The sequence below is a fragment of the Podarcis pityusensis genome, assembly GCF_964106645.2.
Source record: "Podarcis pityusensis genome assembly, chromosome: 6".
NCBI classification, from domain to species: Eukaryota; Metazoa; Chordata; class Lepidosauria; order Squamata; family Lacertidae; genus Podarcis; species Podarcis pityusensis.
The window spans coordinates 2,780,470-2,798,915 of record NC_138030.1 but is presented as its reverse complement, the minus strand read 5'-3'; the positions used below and the strand labels follow the sequence as shown (position 1 = coordinate 2,798,915).

The 18,446-nt window shown below is 51.3% G+C and overlaps 1 protein-coding gene and 1 long non-coding RNA gene across 4 annotated transcripts in view; one reads left to right on the top strand and one right to left on the bottom strand.

Annotated features, from left to right (window-relative positions):
- XKR7 (XK related 7) overlaps positions 1–4,097 on the top strand; it is a 54,444-nt gene extending 50,347 nt beyond the window's left edge. For all 3 annotated transcript variants that reach the window (XM_081011489.1, XM_081011491.1, XM_081011490.1), the window contains exon 3: positions 1,032–4,097. In XM_081011489.1, coding sequence (XP_080867615.1) covers positions 1,032–1,993 — 962 coding nt within the window. In that variant the 3' untranslated portion in view covers positions 1,994–4,097. The remainder of the gene's footprint in view (positions 1–1,031) is intronic.
- LOC308480269 overlaps positions 1–18,446 on the bottom strand; it is a 182,441-nt gene that overhangs the window by 12,398 nt on the left and 151,597 nt on the right. The gene's annotated exons all lie outside the window — the stretch shown is intronic.

The following is an 18,446-nucleotide window of genomic DNA, read 5'->3' as shown; positions in this document are numbered from 1 at the left end:
GAATCTCCTTCTTGTCATTTGAATCCATTAGTTTGGGTTCTACCCCCTGGAGCCGTGGAAAAGAACTGTCTCCATTAGCAGTTACCAGTCTCTTTAGTTTCAGGAAATGGGAAGTCTGGTGCAGTGCAAATGCACCTCTAGTGGGGGTTTTTTTAAGAGGAAGCAAAACACAATGCTCTCTCCATGCTTCCGCAAATCTCTCCTGTGCTCCTCAGCTCCTCCACCCCTCACCCTAAGCAGGTCAAATGCTTCATAAGGAACAGATTCCTTCTCCCAGCAGTGGTCCGTCACAGGCATCACTGGGAGAGAGAGGGGCATGATGCTGAAGGTGACAAAGAGGATCTCCTGGCAGCGTGTTTGCACTGCGTTGGCCTCCTGATATAGGGTGTCCCCCTCTTTTCTTTCCAAACTACTCCACCCTCCTACAGCTCGTCTCTCTCTGTGTGCCATATATTTCCTTGAGGTGGTCATGACCGGCATTACAGACGCGTCCACAAAGCTGTGACCCAATCCCCTCTTATCTATTGATTTCCCTGTATCCCATGTGTTCTCAAAGGAGCTCAGGGTGCACACACAATTCTCTCCCTCTCCATTTGATCCTCACAACAACCCTGTGAGGCAGGTTAGGCTGGGGAGCAAGGACTGGCATCCAAGGTCAATCCCAGTGAGTTTCATGGCCAACAAGTGGGGATCTGAACCCCAGCCTCCCCCAAACCCTAGTCCAACGCTCTAACCACCACACCACAATTGGCTCCTGTTCTTGGGATTTCCTCAACCACAACTCCGTTCTTCCCGCCTGTGTGCCTTTCTCCCATGCACACAGACTCAAGCTACTACCAGCATCCTCCTGCTCATCCTTCCATCGCTCCAGTCTTTCTCCACGACCTCTTTCTCCTGTCCTCCTCTTGGACACCAGCCTTCCTGCCTCCACCTCCCTCTCTCTCCCCCCCTGCGATCCCTCAGTAAGACCATTTCTCTTCCCCCTAATTCCCGGCTTTCCCTTTCTCTCTCTCTCTCTCTCACCTGGGCAGGTCTCTCGGCTTCCGCCTCGCTGGTGTCCCTGGCCTGGACGCTGGCTTCTTACCAAAAGGTGCTGCGGGACTCCAGGGAAGACAAGATGCCCATGTCCTACAAGGGGGCGGTGACGCAAATCCTCTGGCACCTCTTCACCATCGCCGCCCGGGCCATCGCCTTCGCCCTCTTCGCCTCGGTGTTCCACCTCTACTTTGGGATCTTCATCGTCACTCACTGGTGCATCATGACCTTCTGGATCATCCAAGGCGAGACGGATTTCTGCATGTCCAAGTGGGAGGAGATCATCTACAACATGGTGGTGGGCATCATCTACATCTTCTGCTGGTTCAACGTCAAGGAAGGCCGCAGCCGCTGCCGCATGTCCATCTACTACGTCATCATCCTGTCGGAGAACGCCGCCATGACGGGCCTGTGGTACTGGTTCAGGGACCAGAGTGGGGTCCCCGAGTCCAACGCCTTAATTGTCGTCTGCGTGGTCACCTCCAGTTTCGCCTTAGGGGTCTTCTTCATGTTCATCTACTACTGCCTCTTGCACCCCAACGGAACCATTTTCGGGCCGCGCGGCGGGGGCTGTGTGTGCGGCGAGGAGCCCACCGCGGTCCCTTGTGGGGCGGGGCCCCCGGCTGACGTCGTCACCAGCCCCCCGCGCTCCTTGCCGAGGACTACAGGGGCCGAGAGGGAGGGCGTGCCGGGGGACAGAGACAGCTGTGTGCCGATCTTCCAGGTGAGGCCCAGTGTCCCCCCCACGCCCGTCGCCCGGGCCCCACGGACAGAGGGGCCCGTCATCCGCATCGACTTGCCCCGCAAGAAATACCCCGCCTGGGATGCCCACTTCATCGACAGGCGCCTCCGAAAGACCATCCTGGCCTTGGAGTACACCTCGCCCGCTACTCCTCGCTTGCAGTACCGCACGGTGGGGGTCTCTCAGGAGCTGCTGGAGTACGAGACCACGGTGTAAAGCGGAGTCCCCCCCTCCCGTGGGGGCCTGGAGCCACACCGCAGGGGCCCTTCCCGACCCCGAGGGCCACGCCTGGCTCCTCAGCAGCCAGAGCGAGCTGGCCTTGTGGTCCTCTCCCCGCCATCTTTAGGGCGAGGCGACGGAGGCCCAGACAGCAGAGTCTTGACCCCAATGTCTCGTCAGCAACTTTGATTTGGTCTTTCTTTCTGTCCCCCCCAACTCACACACACACAGCACTGACGACTCCTGGTCCCCAACTCCTCCAGAGACAGGGGTGAGCTTGATTGAGGCCAATTGGTGCTATCTCTTCTCCCCAAGCTCGCTGCCCGGCCGTAAGGTTGCTTCTCACCCCCCCCATCCCTCTCCCCATCCCTCAGGCAGGTGTGCTGTTTCTCCTCCTGCCTTGAATAGGGGGGGGGGAATGCCACCCATCCCCTTGATGAGCCCCTGTGAAGGAGGCCCTGTGGTCTCTCCCAAAATACCTCACCTGTTCACCTGAGCCCAGGTAGCTAAGGCCTCTCGAGTCCGTGGATTATTTGCTGACCTCTGGTTGTTGGGCAATGGGGAGAATAGGCCGCCTAAGAGTGGCTGAGCAGTGATGATGGGATCAAAGTTAACCTGTGGGCAGGTGGCGGCGTTGATTCTGGGGACGCTAAGGGGTGCTGGAGAGTCAAAAGATGGCTTCTGGGAGGGAGATAGGAGTGGCTCATAGGGGCTGGGGATGGGCCTTTAGGGACTGTGTGATACCTGCTGGCATCCGTGTGGGTTTGATGTGAGGGTCCGGGGCCACCTTCCCTTCCCTGGTGCCTTCCAGAAATTTTGGGCTACAACTCCCATCAGCCCCAGCATGATGGGAGTTGTAGTCCAAAACACCTTGATGGTACCAGAGAAGGCCGGTCTGGGGCACATTGGTAATATAAACAGACCCTTCTGTAAACAGACCATGGGGCTGAAACGAGAGCAGATTTAGCCCTCGAAAACATGACTGCCCGTCTCGTTCCTCGTCCATCTCCATTGGGTGTCCGTTTTCTCGCGACACGTGTCCCCTCATTTAAATATATGTAATTTGACATTGACAAGGAGGGCTTCCAGGAATGAATGGGTCTTCTTCCAAGCCGTGCGGGCATAAAAGGCAGGGCACGCACCGTTAATACGCCAAGCCAAGGAGCCGGTCTCTAAGGACATGTTACCTACATTGCAGTCCTATCTTGATTTCTATACCTCTTTTTCGCTTCCCCCTCCCCAAAGATCCCTGGGGGTTGTAGTCGGGTCGAGGTCACCGACGGCGTTCTGCTAAAGAGAGCCCCAGCTTCCCCCTTATGGAACTACATTTCCCAGGGTTCCTTGGGAGAGGGGGCGTGGCCATTGCACCACTTTAGTCTGTAGTGTAGATATATATGCCTTAAAGGAGGTGCTGTGAGTGTTCTAGCCAGGATCAAATGGGCTGTCGTCCCCCTTCCCCCCCACTCAGCCCACTGAGGAAAGGGCTTCTCACCTGAGTGGGTTGGTGGCAGCAGCCGCTGCTTTGTGGCTTCCCAGATGATGTATTTTTTCCCAACTGCCCCCCAAAAAGCTCCGTTCAGGCCGATCGCAGCAGTGTTGGCCCCGCGGGATGAGCGACCCAGAACAGAGGTGTATACATTAGGTGGGTATTCTTCTCCATAGCGCTATCTGTATATATTGGTGCTTCTTTTTTTCTTTTCTTTTTTGGAATGACATGTAGAAAAGAAGAAGCATCTATCTGTCATGGATGCTTTAGCTGGGACTCCTGCACTGCAAGGGGTTGGACTAGATGGACCACGGGGTCCCTTCCATTTCGTGATTCCAAGGGAAAGCTAGCAGCCACATGGTTACAGAATAATGTGTGCAAGACTTGATCAGGCTGGATGGTAAGCAGATAATGACACAAAGAGTCCCACTGGCCTGTCAAGTCCAGCATCCTGTTTTCAAAGCAGCCAACTAGATGGGAAACTGGCAATCAGGATTTGAACCCAAGACCCCTCTCCCTTCCTGTGGTTTCCAGCAGCTGGTATGCCGAAGCAATGCCGTCTCCAACTGTGGAGTCAGAGCAGAGCCATCATGGCTAAATAATAATAATAATAATAATAATAATAATTTGTTGGGCGGCCTCCAACAAAGACCAAAAATACACTAAAATGTCACACATCAAAAACTTCCCTGAACAGGGCTGCCTTCAGATGTCTTCTGAATGTCAGGTAGTTGTTTATCTCTTTGACATCTGATCGAAGGGCGTTCCACAGGGCGGGTGCCACTACCGAGAAGGCCCTCTGCCAAGTTCCCTGTAGCTTTGCTTCTCGCAGGGAGGGAACCGCCAGAAGGCCCTTGGCGCTGGACCTCAGTGTCCAGGCAGAACGATGGGGATGGAGACGCTCCTTCAGGTATACTGGGCCGAGGCCGTTTAGGGCTTTCAAGGTCAGCACCAACACTTTGAATTGTGCCCGGAAATGTACTGGGAGCCAATGTAGGTCTTTCAAGACAGGTGTTATGTGGTCTTGGCGGCCGCTCCCAGTCACCAGTCTAGCTGCCGCATTCTGGATTAGTTGTAGTTTCCAGGTCACCTTCAAAGGTAGCCCCACATAGAGCGCATTGCAGTAGTCCAAGTGGGAGATAACTAGGGCATGCACCACTTTGACGAGACAGTCTGTGGGCAAGTAGCCCTTGATATCCCTTTCCTCCCTGTTTACCTGTTCCTGTCAATGTTTACCATCTAGCCTGATAAAAGAGTTCTGTATTCCTGCAACATGCTGCTTGGCCTAGTAAACCAACTGCCCTAATGAAAATTCGATTGTAAGCTGCTCAGGGCAGGGGACTGTCTATTTCGCCTGTTCCAAAACGTCCAACAATGTGCATGGAGGCAACGGGGGAAAGAGGGGAGGAGAATTAAGCAAACTAGCCAATTGTGATGGTTCCCACATATTTAATTTTCATATTTAAATTGGGGCCTGAGTTTTCTCCAAAGGCTTTTGGGGGACAGAGGTTTAAATTTGAAATGTGGTGTGAGTCCTAATGCTCATGCCTGCCCCCAAACCCGAAAATACAGTGCAAATAAAGTGATCCCTTTTATTTGACTAAATTTCAATGCAGTCCTCAGCGTGGCCATTCCACAGCCTGTCCCACTGAGAGCTGTAGCCTCAGTCTGCAATCCTGAACATCAAGGGTGGAGAACCTTTGCCCCTCCATATGCTGTCAAACTATAACTCCCATCAACCCAGGCTGGAATGGCCAATGGCCGGGGTGATAGGAAATGTAGTTCAACAACATGACGCGGCAGCTAAAAAAGCCAATGCAATTCTGGGCTGCATCAATAGGAGTATAGCATCTAGATCAAGGGAAGTAATAGTGCCACTGTATTCTGCTCTGGTCAGACCTCACCTGGAGTACTGTGTCCAGTTCTGGGCACCACAGTTCAAGAAGGACACTGACAAACTGGAACGTGTCCAGAGGAGGGCAACCAAAATGGTCAAAGGCCTGGAAACGATGCCTTCTGAGGAACGGCTAAGGGAGCTGGGCATGTTTAGCCTGGAGAAGAGGAGGTTAAGGGGTGATATGATAGCCATGTTCAAATATATAAAAGGATGTCACATAGAGGAGGGAGAAAGGTTGTTTTCTGCTGCTCCAGAGAAGCGGACACGGAGCAATGGATCCAAACTACAAGAAAGAAGATTCCACCTAAACATTAGGAAGAACTTCCTGACAGTAAGAGCTGTTCGACAGTGGAATTTGCTGCCAAGGAGTGTGGTGGAGTCTCCTTCTTTGGAGGTCTTTAAGCAGAGGCTTGACAACCATATGTCAGGAGTGCTCTGATGGTGTTTCCTGCTTGGCAGGGGGTTGGACTCGATGGCCCTTGTGGTCTCTTCCAACTCTATGATTCTATGAGCATCTGGAGGGCCAAAGCTTCTGTTCACCTGCAATGTGTACTTTACTGGGAGCAAGCCCTATTGAATCCAGTAAATATGTCAAGGATGGTTCCAAATACAGCCTTTGAGGTGTACAGCATTCTTTGTCAAGTGTACATACAGTAGTTGACAGCAGAAAAACAAAAACATAAACTAGATGGAAGGACCTTGCCAGACTGATATGAACCTCAGCAGGGTGTGGGAAAAGAATAAAAAGGCAAATGTAAAGGGACCCCTGACCATTAGGTCCAGTTGCAGACGACTCTGGGGTTGTGGCGCTCATCTCTCTTTACTGGCCGAGGGAGCCAGCGTACAGCTTCCAGGTCATGTGGCCAGCATGACTAAGCCGCTTCTGGCAAACCAGAGCAGCACACGGAAACGCCGTTTACCTTCCCGCTGGAGTGGTACCTATTTATCTACTTGCACTTTGACGTGCTTTCGAACTGTTAGGTTGACAGGAGCAGGGACCGAGCAATGGGAGCTCATCCCGTCAAGGGGATTCGAACCACCGACCTTCTGATCGGCAAGTCCTAGGCTCTGTGGTTTAACCCACAGCGCCACCCACATCCCGGGAAAAGAATAAGAGATCTTTAAAGGAACTAATTTGATTTGAAGTGCTAACCTTGCTCTTTGGGTTCCTATTGGACCTGTGTCATCCTTGATACAGGACACATACATGATTAAGCATCCTTAGGTCTAGGCAGTGATGGGACTGGCCTCGAGGGGGAAGGAAGAATGTGGAATAAGGGGCTGTGCTTTTCGGTCAGTAGAGAAATTGACTTGGATGAAAAGGTTGGAGGAAGCTACCGTATTTTTCGCCCTATAGGACACACTTTTTCCCCTCCAAAAATGAAGGGGAAATCTGGGTGCGTCCTATGGGGCGAATGCAGGCTTTCGCTGAATCTTGGAGAGCGAGAGGGGTCGGTGCGCACCGACCCCTCTCGCTCTCCAGGCTTCAGGAAGACATCCGCAGCCTAGGCAGCCCTGCGGGAGTTCCCGCAGGGCTGTCTAGGCTGCGAATAGCAGCCTGCTTCCCGGAGCGCCGGGCGCGCTGAAAGCAGAGTGCCTGGCGCTTCGGGAACACATCCGCAGCGTGGGGAGCCCTGCAGGAGTTCCCCGCAGGGCTCCCCACGCTGCGGATAGCAGCCTGCCGCCCGGCGCGAGGGGCACCCTGAAGCAGAGCGCCCCTCGCGCCGGGCAGACATCGGCCAGCCCCACAAGCTTGGGGGACAGCAGGGAGGCGCAGCGCCGCCATCCCGCTGTTCCTCGACCTGGTTCGGTTTCCTCAACCTGGTTTGGGGGGGGGGGGAAATAAAGGAAAAAATTTTTCCTTTATTTCCCCCCCAAAAAACTAGGTGCGTCCTATGGGATGGAGCGTCCTATGGGATGAAAAATACGGTATTTTAGCAGGGTCAGGGATGAGGCCTGTCAGCTGGGGGGCAGGGATATTACTGATGACAGGAATATGGCTGGTAAAAGATATGAAAGGGGAACATTCTGGTTTATTGAGTTGAAAATATTTTGTGCTGCCTTTTTTTGCTGCTGAGGCTTTGAAGGATGAGTGGGATATTTTTAGAAACTGTCCATCAGTCCTACCGCTGACAAAAGCTCCCACCCAAATTAGTAAGCGATGTGTGCAAAATTGTGGGTGGGCATTTGCTGGGTGTGGAATTTGATTGTCCAGCCTATTTGAATTTGACTCTAAACTTTCCTTAACTGGATTAGAAAATTAGTCTCCAGCTCTAGCTGAGCCTTGTAGATTCAGTGCTCAGTGCTCACGCATCCATATTTCTGTGATGAAGTAGCTTGAATTTTGTGATGTGGGTAGATTATGTAAATAGGAACCACTGGTTCTGATGGGGATATGGAGAGCACTCAAACCCATTCAGCCCCTGAGATGCCACCAGCCATTGCACAGCCGTTTCTGAGTTTATCTCTGGCTCCTATAAGGGCTAGAAACTTGTTTTGAAGAGCTGACAACCTAGGGCCAATATTAAATTCTGCACTGCCGTGGTTCCAGCGCATGGAATGTACATGACCCTGCCTTTAACTGTGCAAGACCGAAGGGCAGCTACACAGCAGCCGCTTAAGAGTCCCCTGGTGCTACATTTACTGCAAAAATATCTGCAGCTGCTAGGGCAGGGATAGGAGGAAGAGAAAAGCAGATTTGTTGCAGAGAGGAGAGAGGTCCCTGGCCCCACCTTAAACCTCGCTGCAAGAATGATGGCTGTGCAAAAGGCCTGGATCCGTTCTGCTTCCATTTTCCCTACCTTGTTTCACCAGCTCAGCTGAAAACAGTTGCCCATCGCTTTGCTTCCGCCCGATGTGAAAAACTATCTACCTCAGGCTGTGATCAGCAGTGTCCATTGAAGCCCCCCACACTACCACCAGCAGCAGCAGCAGGGGGAGCCCTTAGGAGGGAGGGGGGCCTTGCCTTCATTCTCCCTCCCCTGAACAGCCTGTGCCATCAAGCACAGCTCAGACGGGGCAATTAGCAAAGCATTCCCAGCTTCTGTGGCAGATCGCAACCCATGCCATCTGATTCCTGCAGGCTGCAGGTGAGGCCCCCAACGCCTGCCAAGGTGCCGAGACAACGGGGCCTGTTTGAAAGGGACAGTTTTGTCCCTGTTGCTCTACCCCTTGAGTCTCGGCTATCAGGGAGCCTTCCTTGCTGCTAGGGCTATTTCGGGACTGGGAAAGGGTCTGAAAGGCTGGCTCTCAAATCCAGCAGCAGCAGAACGGAGGGTGTGATTGTGGAATAACCTGTGTTGCAATGTCATCCCCAGGCGTGTGTGTTCCCACCTGTTAGGAGAGCAGCAGACAAAGTTTGCCCTCTTCTGCATGTGGCAAGCAAGATGCCTTTGTGGCTACTAGCCAGGAGGGCTAGGCTCAGTTGGCAGCAGCAATGCTTCTGAATACCAGTTGCTGGAAACCCCAGAAGCGGAGAGGTCTCTTGTGCTTGGATCCTGCTTCCTGGTTTCCCATAATAGGCAACTGTTCAGCCACTGTGAGAACAGGATGTTGGACTAGATGGGCCATTGGCTCTTCTTGTGTTCTCTGGAGACGTAGGCGGTGGTGTTTTGCTTTTCAGCTTAGCAAAATAAGTGATGCTGCAAAGAATATGGGAGCCCCTCTGTTCTTTATTACAAAGAGGCAAAATGCACATTGTCAGAAGGGTGGGGTGAAGGCAGGAGACAGGCATTAAAGGCGCATAATCTGCTCTCCTGTCTCTGCGAATGTATCCTAATTTATTCTCAAAGCAGCCAAACTGGATCAGGACTACAGCAGCAGGGGGGAGGTTGAAATAGAGAAGTGAGCTGAAAATGGAGAAGTGGAGGGATGCCCGGGGGAATAATAATAATTATTATTATTATTTATTTATACCCCGCCCATCTGGCTGTGCTTCCCCAGCCACTCTGGGCAGCTTCCAACAAAATATTAAAGTACAGTAATGCATCAAACATTAAACAGGGCTGCCTTCAGATGTCTTCTAAAAGTCAGGTAGTTGTTTTTCTCTTTGACATCTGGTGGGAGGGCATTCCACAGGGCGGGTGCCACCACTGAGAAGGCCCTCTGCCTGGTTCCCTGTAACTTGGCTTCTCGCAGTGAGGGAACGGCCAGAAGGCCCTCGGAGCTGGCCCTCAGTGTCTGGGCAGAACGATGGGGGTGGAGACGCTCCTTCAGATATACAGGACCGAAGCCGCAGTGGGACATCTGGAGGCTCAGGGGCGCTGGCATTTGCCAGACCATGCCAGGTGCAGGTGCTGGTCCTGATGGAAGAGCCCATCCTCCTCAGGGCCCTGGGCTTTTCGTGCCTGCCTGACTTGCGCTGACACCTCCAGTACAGTTGATATAAGCCGCTTAGGAGATCCCTCAGCTAAGCTAGGCCAAACAGCACAGTAAAGGCTAAGGCTGAGGCAGGTTCTTTCCTTCCGAGAAAGGATAAGGGCCACAGCTCAGATGCAGAACTCTTGCTTTTCATGCAGGAAGTCGCCAGCATTGCCAGGCAGGTCTGGGAAAGTCCTCAGGCTGAAGCCCTGCAGAGCCAGCCTAACACTGAGTTGGATAGACCAATGATCTGGTTCAGCAGAAAGCAGCTTCCCATCTCACTGAGTCCCATGGTGCCATTTGGCAGCGTCCTGAAAAGGCTAACCCAGCTGGAGGGTTGTGATGGGGCCGGTGGCTTCCTTGCCACCACGGAATCATGGAATGGTCGAGTTGGAAGGGGCCCTCCAAAAGCCATCTAGTCCAACCCCCTGCAATGTAGGAATCGCAGCAAAAGGATCCCTGACAGATGCCCACCTGACCTCTGCTTTGACTCTTCCATCGAGGGAAAGTTCACTTCCATCCATGCAAGCAGATGTGGGTATTTAAACCAAACTGGTTGTCAAAGGGCTTACAGTTTTAACCGAGGTGTGAAGGAAACAAACTGCTGGATGGGGCTGATGTGAGCTGTAGGGCGAAATATCTGGAGGGCGCTAGGCTGGCAAAGGAGCTTGCTCGGCCGTGTGTTTGGCAGCTTGGTGATGGTTTCATTGGCAGCTGCCATTGCTGTGCTCCAGATGTCCACTAGATGTCTTAGAACTTCTGGGTGCAGCCCATGTGAACCAGCTTCCCCTGGTTCGGTCTGAAGAAGGAAGGCTAAAGTCATTGGCTAATCCTCTTGTGTGTGAAACAAAATAAAAAAAAATCCTTCCAGTAGCACCTTAGAGACCAACTAAGTTTGTTATTGGTATCTGAAGAAGTGTGCATGCACACGAAAGCTCATACCAATAACAAACTTAGTTGGTCTATAAGGTGCTACTGGAAGGAATTTTTTTATTTTGTTTCGACTACAGCAGACCAACACGGCTACCTACCTGTAACTAGAACCTCTTGTGTGTGTTAAGGGCAGGCAGGGGGCTGGTTGTGGTTACACAGTTATTGGGAAAGGGATTTGGCACAGGATCCTGGGAGCTCTCCAACGCTTTGTCCAAGGGCTGAAACCTAGCGCTGAAAACGAGGTCCCTAGCATAGCTCTGAATCGGATCACAGCTGCCTGTCTGCACCTTCCTCAGCAGCTGAGCTTAATTTCGCTCCCTAGGAACCGAGACTCTAATGGGAGAGCAAGAAGGAAGCAATATCGGGCCATGTAGTCATAAAGGCAAATGGAACCTGCAGTATGGGGTGGTCCCGTTCACTGTGCCAGCCAGCCAGCTGTGCCCTCCTGCGTATGACTCCATTCCATTCCTTTTCCCTCCTGGTTTTCTGTCGCTTCACCCCACCTGCAAGCATCAGTGAGCACTCCATAGCTACTCGGCCCTCAATGGGCTGTTTTCAGAGGTTCCTCCACTCCCCCATATTCCTTCCCCAGCCCCCAGATTATTTTTTGTACCTTAGCATTCCTCTGAAGCTGCTGATTCCTGCTGTCCATATCCTGCTGATCCAAAGAGGTGCCTAAAAGGCCATCTGGCAGCATCTATCAGAACTGCTTCCTCTGCAAAGCTGGTGCGAACCATCATTGTCTCCTGCATGGTGAATTGGACCAGCTCTTGATGGTCTGGTCTTTTGCCCGCAGGTCTTTTGCCTGAGATGTGCAGTTCTTGGCCTGAGGTCTTGCCACACGTCCAATTCGAAAGGGCAGGATTCTGCACTCTTTCTGAGGAGGGTGAAGTAGCTCAGCTGCAGAGCATCTGCACTGCATGCAGAAGGTCTCTGGGTCAGGCCCCATTGGCATCCCTATGTGGGGCAGGGAGAGAGTCCACCTGGAGAGCCATTGCTGACAGTACTGAGCTAGAAAGACCATTGCTCCAACTTAGTTCAAGGCAACTTCCTGTGTTCCTGGAGTTTCCAGTAGAAAAAAGATAGTCACGGACCCGAGAAATTGCACAAAACAAATGAAATACCGGTATTTCATTTGTTTTGTGCAATTTCCTGGAGTTTCAGCTTCTGTCTGCAGGCTTACGGTTGAAAAGACACGACACAAAAGGGAAAAGGAACAGGGAGGGAAGAGGAAAAATAGCAAACTCGGGCGCCAATCCTTTAAGTAAATAGTAGCCCTTCTAAGCACTTGGGATGCTTACGCAGCCAGGTATGCAGCAGATGTGAAGTCCCTGCAATGCTACTTGTTCTGTTGAGGGGATGGTTTTGGACGGGCAAATAATCATCTCCTTCATCACCACCACCAGAAATCCAGGAGGGCTGAAGCGGAAAGAACAAACCAAGGCAGCTTTAGGTATCTGGTGCTACATGCGCTGGCCACCCAAACCGAAGGCACCATTTCCCCTGGTTACACATCACTTGGGTGCCCAGCTGCCCTCCTCCCCACAATGGTTATGGGTTTTGATAGGGACTGAAGCGTCTGCCTGCTGGGCCTTTCTGGGAAGGGGAACATGAAGGACTGGACAGTCCTGAGCATGAGTGTGCATGTGTGTTTTGCTCCCTCTCCTTGTGGGGAAAACGGCACGATTAGCAATGACCTTGAAACGCCCTTCTGTGGGTCTTTCAGAAGGGCTGGGGGGAGCCTCCGAGAGCTGAGCAAAGCCATTATTTTAAGATGCGCAGCATCTCTGCAGCATCCTCTACATGGGGAGCTCTTGCTGGGGGAGAGGGAGATCCTGCTGGCAAAAGGAGGGGGGTCTACTCTCTATGCACTCTCGCCACGGTCTTCTCAGCCTCTGGGCTGCGAGCTCTCTCAACCTTTGCAATAATCTCAGAGTAGATCCCAAGCAGACACTCCTGCAGCCAGCCAGCGTCTTCTCTCCCCCTGGTGATGTGTACAGGTGCGTGAGTTTGGTGTGGGTGCCAGCACATGTCTCTACATGCAAAAGGCAGTGATGGAAGGGAGATTAAAAGGAGAACACAATAGCATCCACCCTCTCTCCCCAGACTGAGGGGGACCCCTTCTGAGTTTCTGTAGCTCTGCCATACAGCTCTCCTTGACCTGGGACAGGGAGATGGAGATTCGCAGATGGACTGGAGCAACCCAGCCGGATGGGCGAGGTCTAAATAATAAAATTATTATTGTCATGTTGGAACATCCATCTGAGATTACGGGATGCAGCTGGGGAATCGGTGGGGATGGTGGGTGGATAACTTTTTTCCGTTACTGTTTTGGTGTTTCATGGAAGCTGAAAATAGGGCTGACTTAACAAAACGGCGAGTGAAACCTTTGAAAAATGTATGTTTTGCTGTTACCTGGATCCTGAACGAGGGATGCCACAATTCCCACAAGAGTGCATCGTATCCATGAGGAAATCTATTTTAAAAACCAGACCTTGTTTTGCTTCACTCTTAAGCCGTCTCTCCCCAGTTAAAAGCCACAGTGCAACCCAGAAACGAGGATTTCTGGCCCAGGTTGAAGGCCCACGTCCCGAATTTTGAACCTGGGTGCTTCCCTATAGATTTAGGTCTCCCTGGGATGGTGGCGCATGTGGAAGGGGGGGGTGGCTTTGCTTTTTAAGAGAAACACCGGTTTGGGGGTGAGGGGCAGGGCAGGTGTGTCTTCAGAGGTGCTACACACACACACACACACACACACACACTTTTCAAAATGAGGATGCTGCACTCCTGGCTTACCCTGGTGCAAATTAGAAGCAGGACTGCCAGGTCAGACTTTCCAAAAAGAGGAAAGGGAGGACAAGGATGCTCTGTGGCTGTGATGTTCTGAGATAAGAGCCATTCAGTATCTTCTGTGGAGTTATGATGCTCAAGGAAAAGCTGTTTTAGAATCCAGAGCCCTGTTTAGGCTTTTTTGGCGGGGACACTCTGATCTATGCTAGGCCAAGGAACTGGCTGACTTGGGCCAGCCGCTGACCATGGAGGAAGGGGCGGAGGACCCCACATGGACACATTCTCTCCCCTCCCCATCCGTGCCTCCCTCCCCTTCTCCCTCCGCCCTCCTGGGATCTGGTCCTCTCCACCACGTTCTGTACATACATCAAACGCCTCTTTCTTCTCTTGACTCTCCCACGCAGACACATGTCGGTGGGCAGGAGGAGCCGAGGATCTGTACTGAGACTCTTTTGTATACCACAAACTTTTTGTATATTTTTAATTCTGCTGCAACATGATATTAAAATTCATTTCAATAAAGCCTGCCTGGGTGAGACTCTTTCTTCTCCTTCCTCCTGCCTGCTTTCTCTTCTCCTCTGCAGGCAAACCACGCTTCTAATTGCCATTGGGGAATAGCATGCAATTCACTTGTGGAACTCATTGACACAGGATATGACGAGGATCACTCACTTAGATGGTTTAAAAACAGATCAGACTCAGCGGGGGTGGGGCCCTCTGGACAACCTCTTTATTGACAATTCACCCAGATTTGTTTGCAGAAAACTTGCAGGGAGATTATACTCTGTTTAGTTGTTTAGTCATGTCCGCCTCTTCGTGACCCCCTGGACCAGAGCACGCCAGGCACTCCTGTCTTCCACTGCCTCCCGCAGTTTGGTCAAACTCATGCTGGTAGCTTCGAGAACACTGTCCAACCATCTTGTCCTCTGTTGTCCCCTTCTCCTTGTGCCCCCAATCTTTCCCAACATCAGGGTCTTTTCCAGGGAGTCTTCTCTTCTCATGAGGTGGCCAAAGTCTTGGAGCCTCAGCTTCAGGATCTGGCCTTCCAGTGAGCACTCAGATTATACTCTACCCAGTGTTTATTGAGTGTTTATTCTGATTTGTTTGTGGGGAGGTCATACTACAACAGCATCTTAAGACAGCATCTTAAAAAGCAGAGACATCACCTTGCCAACAAAGGTCTGTATAGTTAAAGCTATGGTTTTCCCAGCAGTGATGTATGGAAGTGAGAGCTGGACCATAAAGAAGGCTGATCGCAGAAGAATTGGTGCTTTTGAGTTCTGGTGCTGGAGGAGACTCTGGAGAGTCCCATGGACTGCAAGAAGATCAAACCTCTCCATTCTTAAGGAAATCAGCCCTGAGTGCTCACTGGAAGGACGGATCCTGAAGCTGAGGCTCCAATACTTTGGCCACCTCATGAGAAGAGAAGACTCCCTGGAAAAGACCCTGATGTTGGGAAAGATGGAGGGCACAAGGAGAAGGGGACGACAGAGGACGAGATGGTGGAACAGTGTTCTCGAAGCTACCAGCATGAGTTTGACCAAACTGTGGGAGGCAGTGGAAGACAGGAGTGCCCGGAGTGCTCTGGTCCATGGGGTCACAAAGAGTTGGACACGACTAAACGACTAAACAACAACAACAACAACATACTAAAATGAGCATTTCTCCTGGTGCAACTTCTTGTTGATCATTCATTCATCCCACACTTTTCAGTGCATCTTGGCATCGGTTTCCTCACTCCAAGAAGCCCTTTTTGGGAACGGAGGGCTTGCTTGTTTTAAAGTGGATATATTTTGCTAAAGTGCTTCAATCCATTTTAATTGCGCTAAGCTAAATTTTTGGTATGCACGTGACCCTGATGGCTGAGAGCCACAATGGCTAAAGGTGAACCTCAGTGGTCCTAAGCAGTGTATCTGAGGGCAGGTTGACACGCGCAAGCAGGATCCTAAATACAGTCCGCAGCTCCACAAGCCAAACAGCCAATTCAATGTTGCTTCTTTAAAGGCCTAAGAAGCCCAAACAGCTGCTTGCAGGGGCATTCAGAGTTTCAAGGTGGTCCAAAGTTTTAACATGCGCAAGCGTTATTTGCACATGCATAAGCGTTATTTCCAGTGCACATCCGGGTCAGATGAGGCCCGTGCACATGCGCACAAGCTATTTCCAGTGCTCCTCTGACCCAGAAGTGCGCTGGAAATAGCGTGTGCACACGTGTATGGGCACGCGCTCCCCTGCCCTCTGGCCCGCCGTGCGATTGGCGCTGGAGACACCGGCCCGAGGCATGTTAAGTTTGCTGACCCCTGGTGTAGATCTTTCTGGTGCCACCATAACTGAAGAGAATGCAAAAGGGGGGGGAGGATTACATCAAAACATAAGAGGCTGCTGGATCCGGCCAATGGCCCATCCAGTCTAGCATCCTGTTCTCAAATGCGACAGCTGCATGCCTGTAGGAAACTGCAAGCAGGATGCGACCACAAGCGCCCTCTCTCCTTCTGGGCTTTCCAGCAACTGGCCTTCGGAATCATTGCTGCCAACATGACTATCAGCCTTTGAAAGCCTTTTCTCCTGTACCCTCCTCCTATGCAAATGAGTTCTACAGTTTAAGTATGTACTTCATGAAAAGGTAGTACAATAATAATAATAATAATAATAATAATAATAATAATTTATACCCCACCCTTCCTGGTTCAAAAACCGGGCTCAGGGCAGCTAACAACAAATTTAAAACACTTAATTGTATTAACAATTCTGTCATAAGACAAACAAGCGGAACTGCAATGGCAAAAATTAAAATTTCCAATTTAACCAGGCGCCTGGGTTAAAAAAGCACAGAACACTTTCAAATAGATTAAATCACCAAAGGTTTTAGCAGCAGCTCCCATGTCATTTTTCACTTTACAGTATGCAGCTAGGCATATTTGCCTCGGGTTTTCCTTTGGGGGGCAAATCCAAAGTCACTAGACAAAAAAATGTGAGATTGGTTCTGGCTGAGGGCAACGTCAATGAGAATGATGCCCAGGGATCTTGGAATCAAATCACCTCTGCAACTTACGGTCAAGCCCAGTTTGGACAAGTCCCTCTGACTCCCAGCTGCCGGAAACTCCATTGCCTTTACGTCCTGCTTGTGGGAAGCGATGTGCTCTTTAAACAGTCATGGCTTCCCCCAGAGAATTCTGGGAGCTGTAGTTAGTTAAGGGCACTGAGGGTTGTTAAGAGACCTACAATTCCCAGAATTCCCTGGGAAGAGGGCTTGATTGTTAAACCACTCTGGGAATGGTAGCACCCGGCAGGGAATAGTAGGGACCCTAATTACTCTTAGGATGCAGGTGGCGCTGTGGGTTAAACCACAGAGCCTAGGACTTGCTGGTCAGAAGGTCGGCGGTTCGAATCCCTGCAACGGGGTGAGCTCCCATTGCTCAGTCCCTACTCCTGCCAACCTAGCAGTTCGAAAGCACATCAAAGTGCAAGTAGATAAATAGGTACCGCTCTGGCGGGAAGGTCAACGGCGTTTCTGTGCGCTGCGCTGGTTCACCAGAAGCGGCTTCGTCATGCTGGCCACATGACCCGGAAGCTGTACACTGTCTCCCTCGGCCAATAAAGCGAGATGAGCGCCGCAACCCCAGAGTCGGCTACGACTGGACCTAATGGTCAGGGGTCCCTTTACCTTCAATTACTCTTTAAGCACCTTTAACAAACTACAGCTCCCAGAATTCTTTGGGGTAGCCGCGGCTGTTCAAAGTGGTATCGTGGTACTTTAAATGCATGGTATGGCTTCAGCCAGAGCCGACAGGGCTGTTTTTATCGTCTTCCTTCTTAGGGGTCATTTGCAAGGTCGCAGGCCTTTATTCCAGATTAATGCAAAGATCAGATGCCTGCGACACAGGAGAGGTCTCTTGGTGGCTACTAGCCATGATTACGCTTGTCATCTGACCGGCTCTTGGCCGGCACGCCGTCGTTTCTCATGTCCAGGCTTCCTGCCATTTCACGCAATTAAAAAGGGAGCGAGAGATAAGTTACCAGCTGCGTTCAGAGCTGTTGCCATTTCTGGACAAAGGGACAGTGCCGATCTGTTGCAGGAGGGGAGAGGAGGTGCCGATTCCCAACATTTCTCCCCAAGGAGAGAAAAACAAAATCATCTGTTGTTGTAGGGTGGGGAGGCGAGTGCTCAATGCCTTCTCACATTCTGCCTCAGCGCTGTGAAAGAAGTCCCTGGATGAAATCCGAATGCGCTCTTCACATTGTCACAGCGCTGGCTCTTTGGCAGGGAGGGAGAGCAGAGTAGGACCGTAGCTCAGGAGGAAAGGCTTTGCAAGCAGAACATCTCCTGCCTGCACTCCCATTCCCTTCCTGGTACTGCTGCTTAAAAAAAGAGTTCAGGTAAGAAGACAGGGAGCCATTGCCAGCCGGAGTTGACAGCACACCAAGCTCGTTTTTGCTTGGGACCTTTATAACAATAAAGAAAGAATAAATTTTTATTTATACCCTGCCCTTCCCGGTTCAGAAAACCGGGCTCAGGGCAGCTAACAACAAATTTAAATTGATGCAACAAAAAACAGCATAAAACGTGAATAACAATCATTTCAGAATTCAAAAATCAATTTAGGGGGGAAATCCATCCAATAAACATTAGATTATCACCAGGGCTAGCTGGCTAAATTAGTCCTATTTGGGCCAGCGGGGAGACCAGGGGAGAATTAGCTGTGGGATCCCAGAGCTGGTAATCTTCATAAAAAGGGGAGGGCGAGGGAAGGAAGGGGAATAAAAGATTCGGCTAAGTTCAAGTTGAAAGCCAGGCGGAATAGCTCTGTCTTACAGGCCCTGCGGAAGGAAGTTAAATTCTTCAGTACCCTGGTCTCATGGGACAGAGCATTCCACCAGGTGGGAGCCATCACTGAGAAGGCTCTGGCCCTGGTGGAGGATAGTCTGACTTCCTTAGGGCCTGGGACCTCTAAACTATGATCACTGCCTTCCCACCACACGGACGAAAT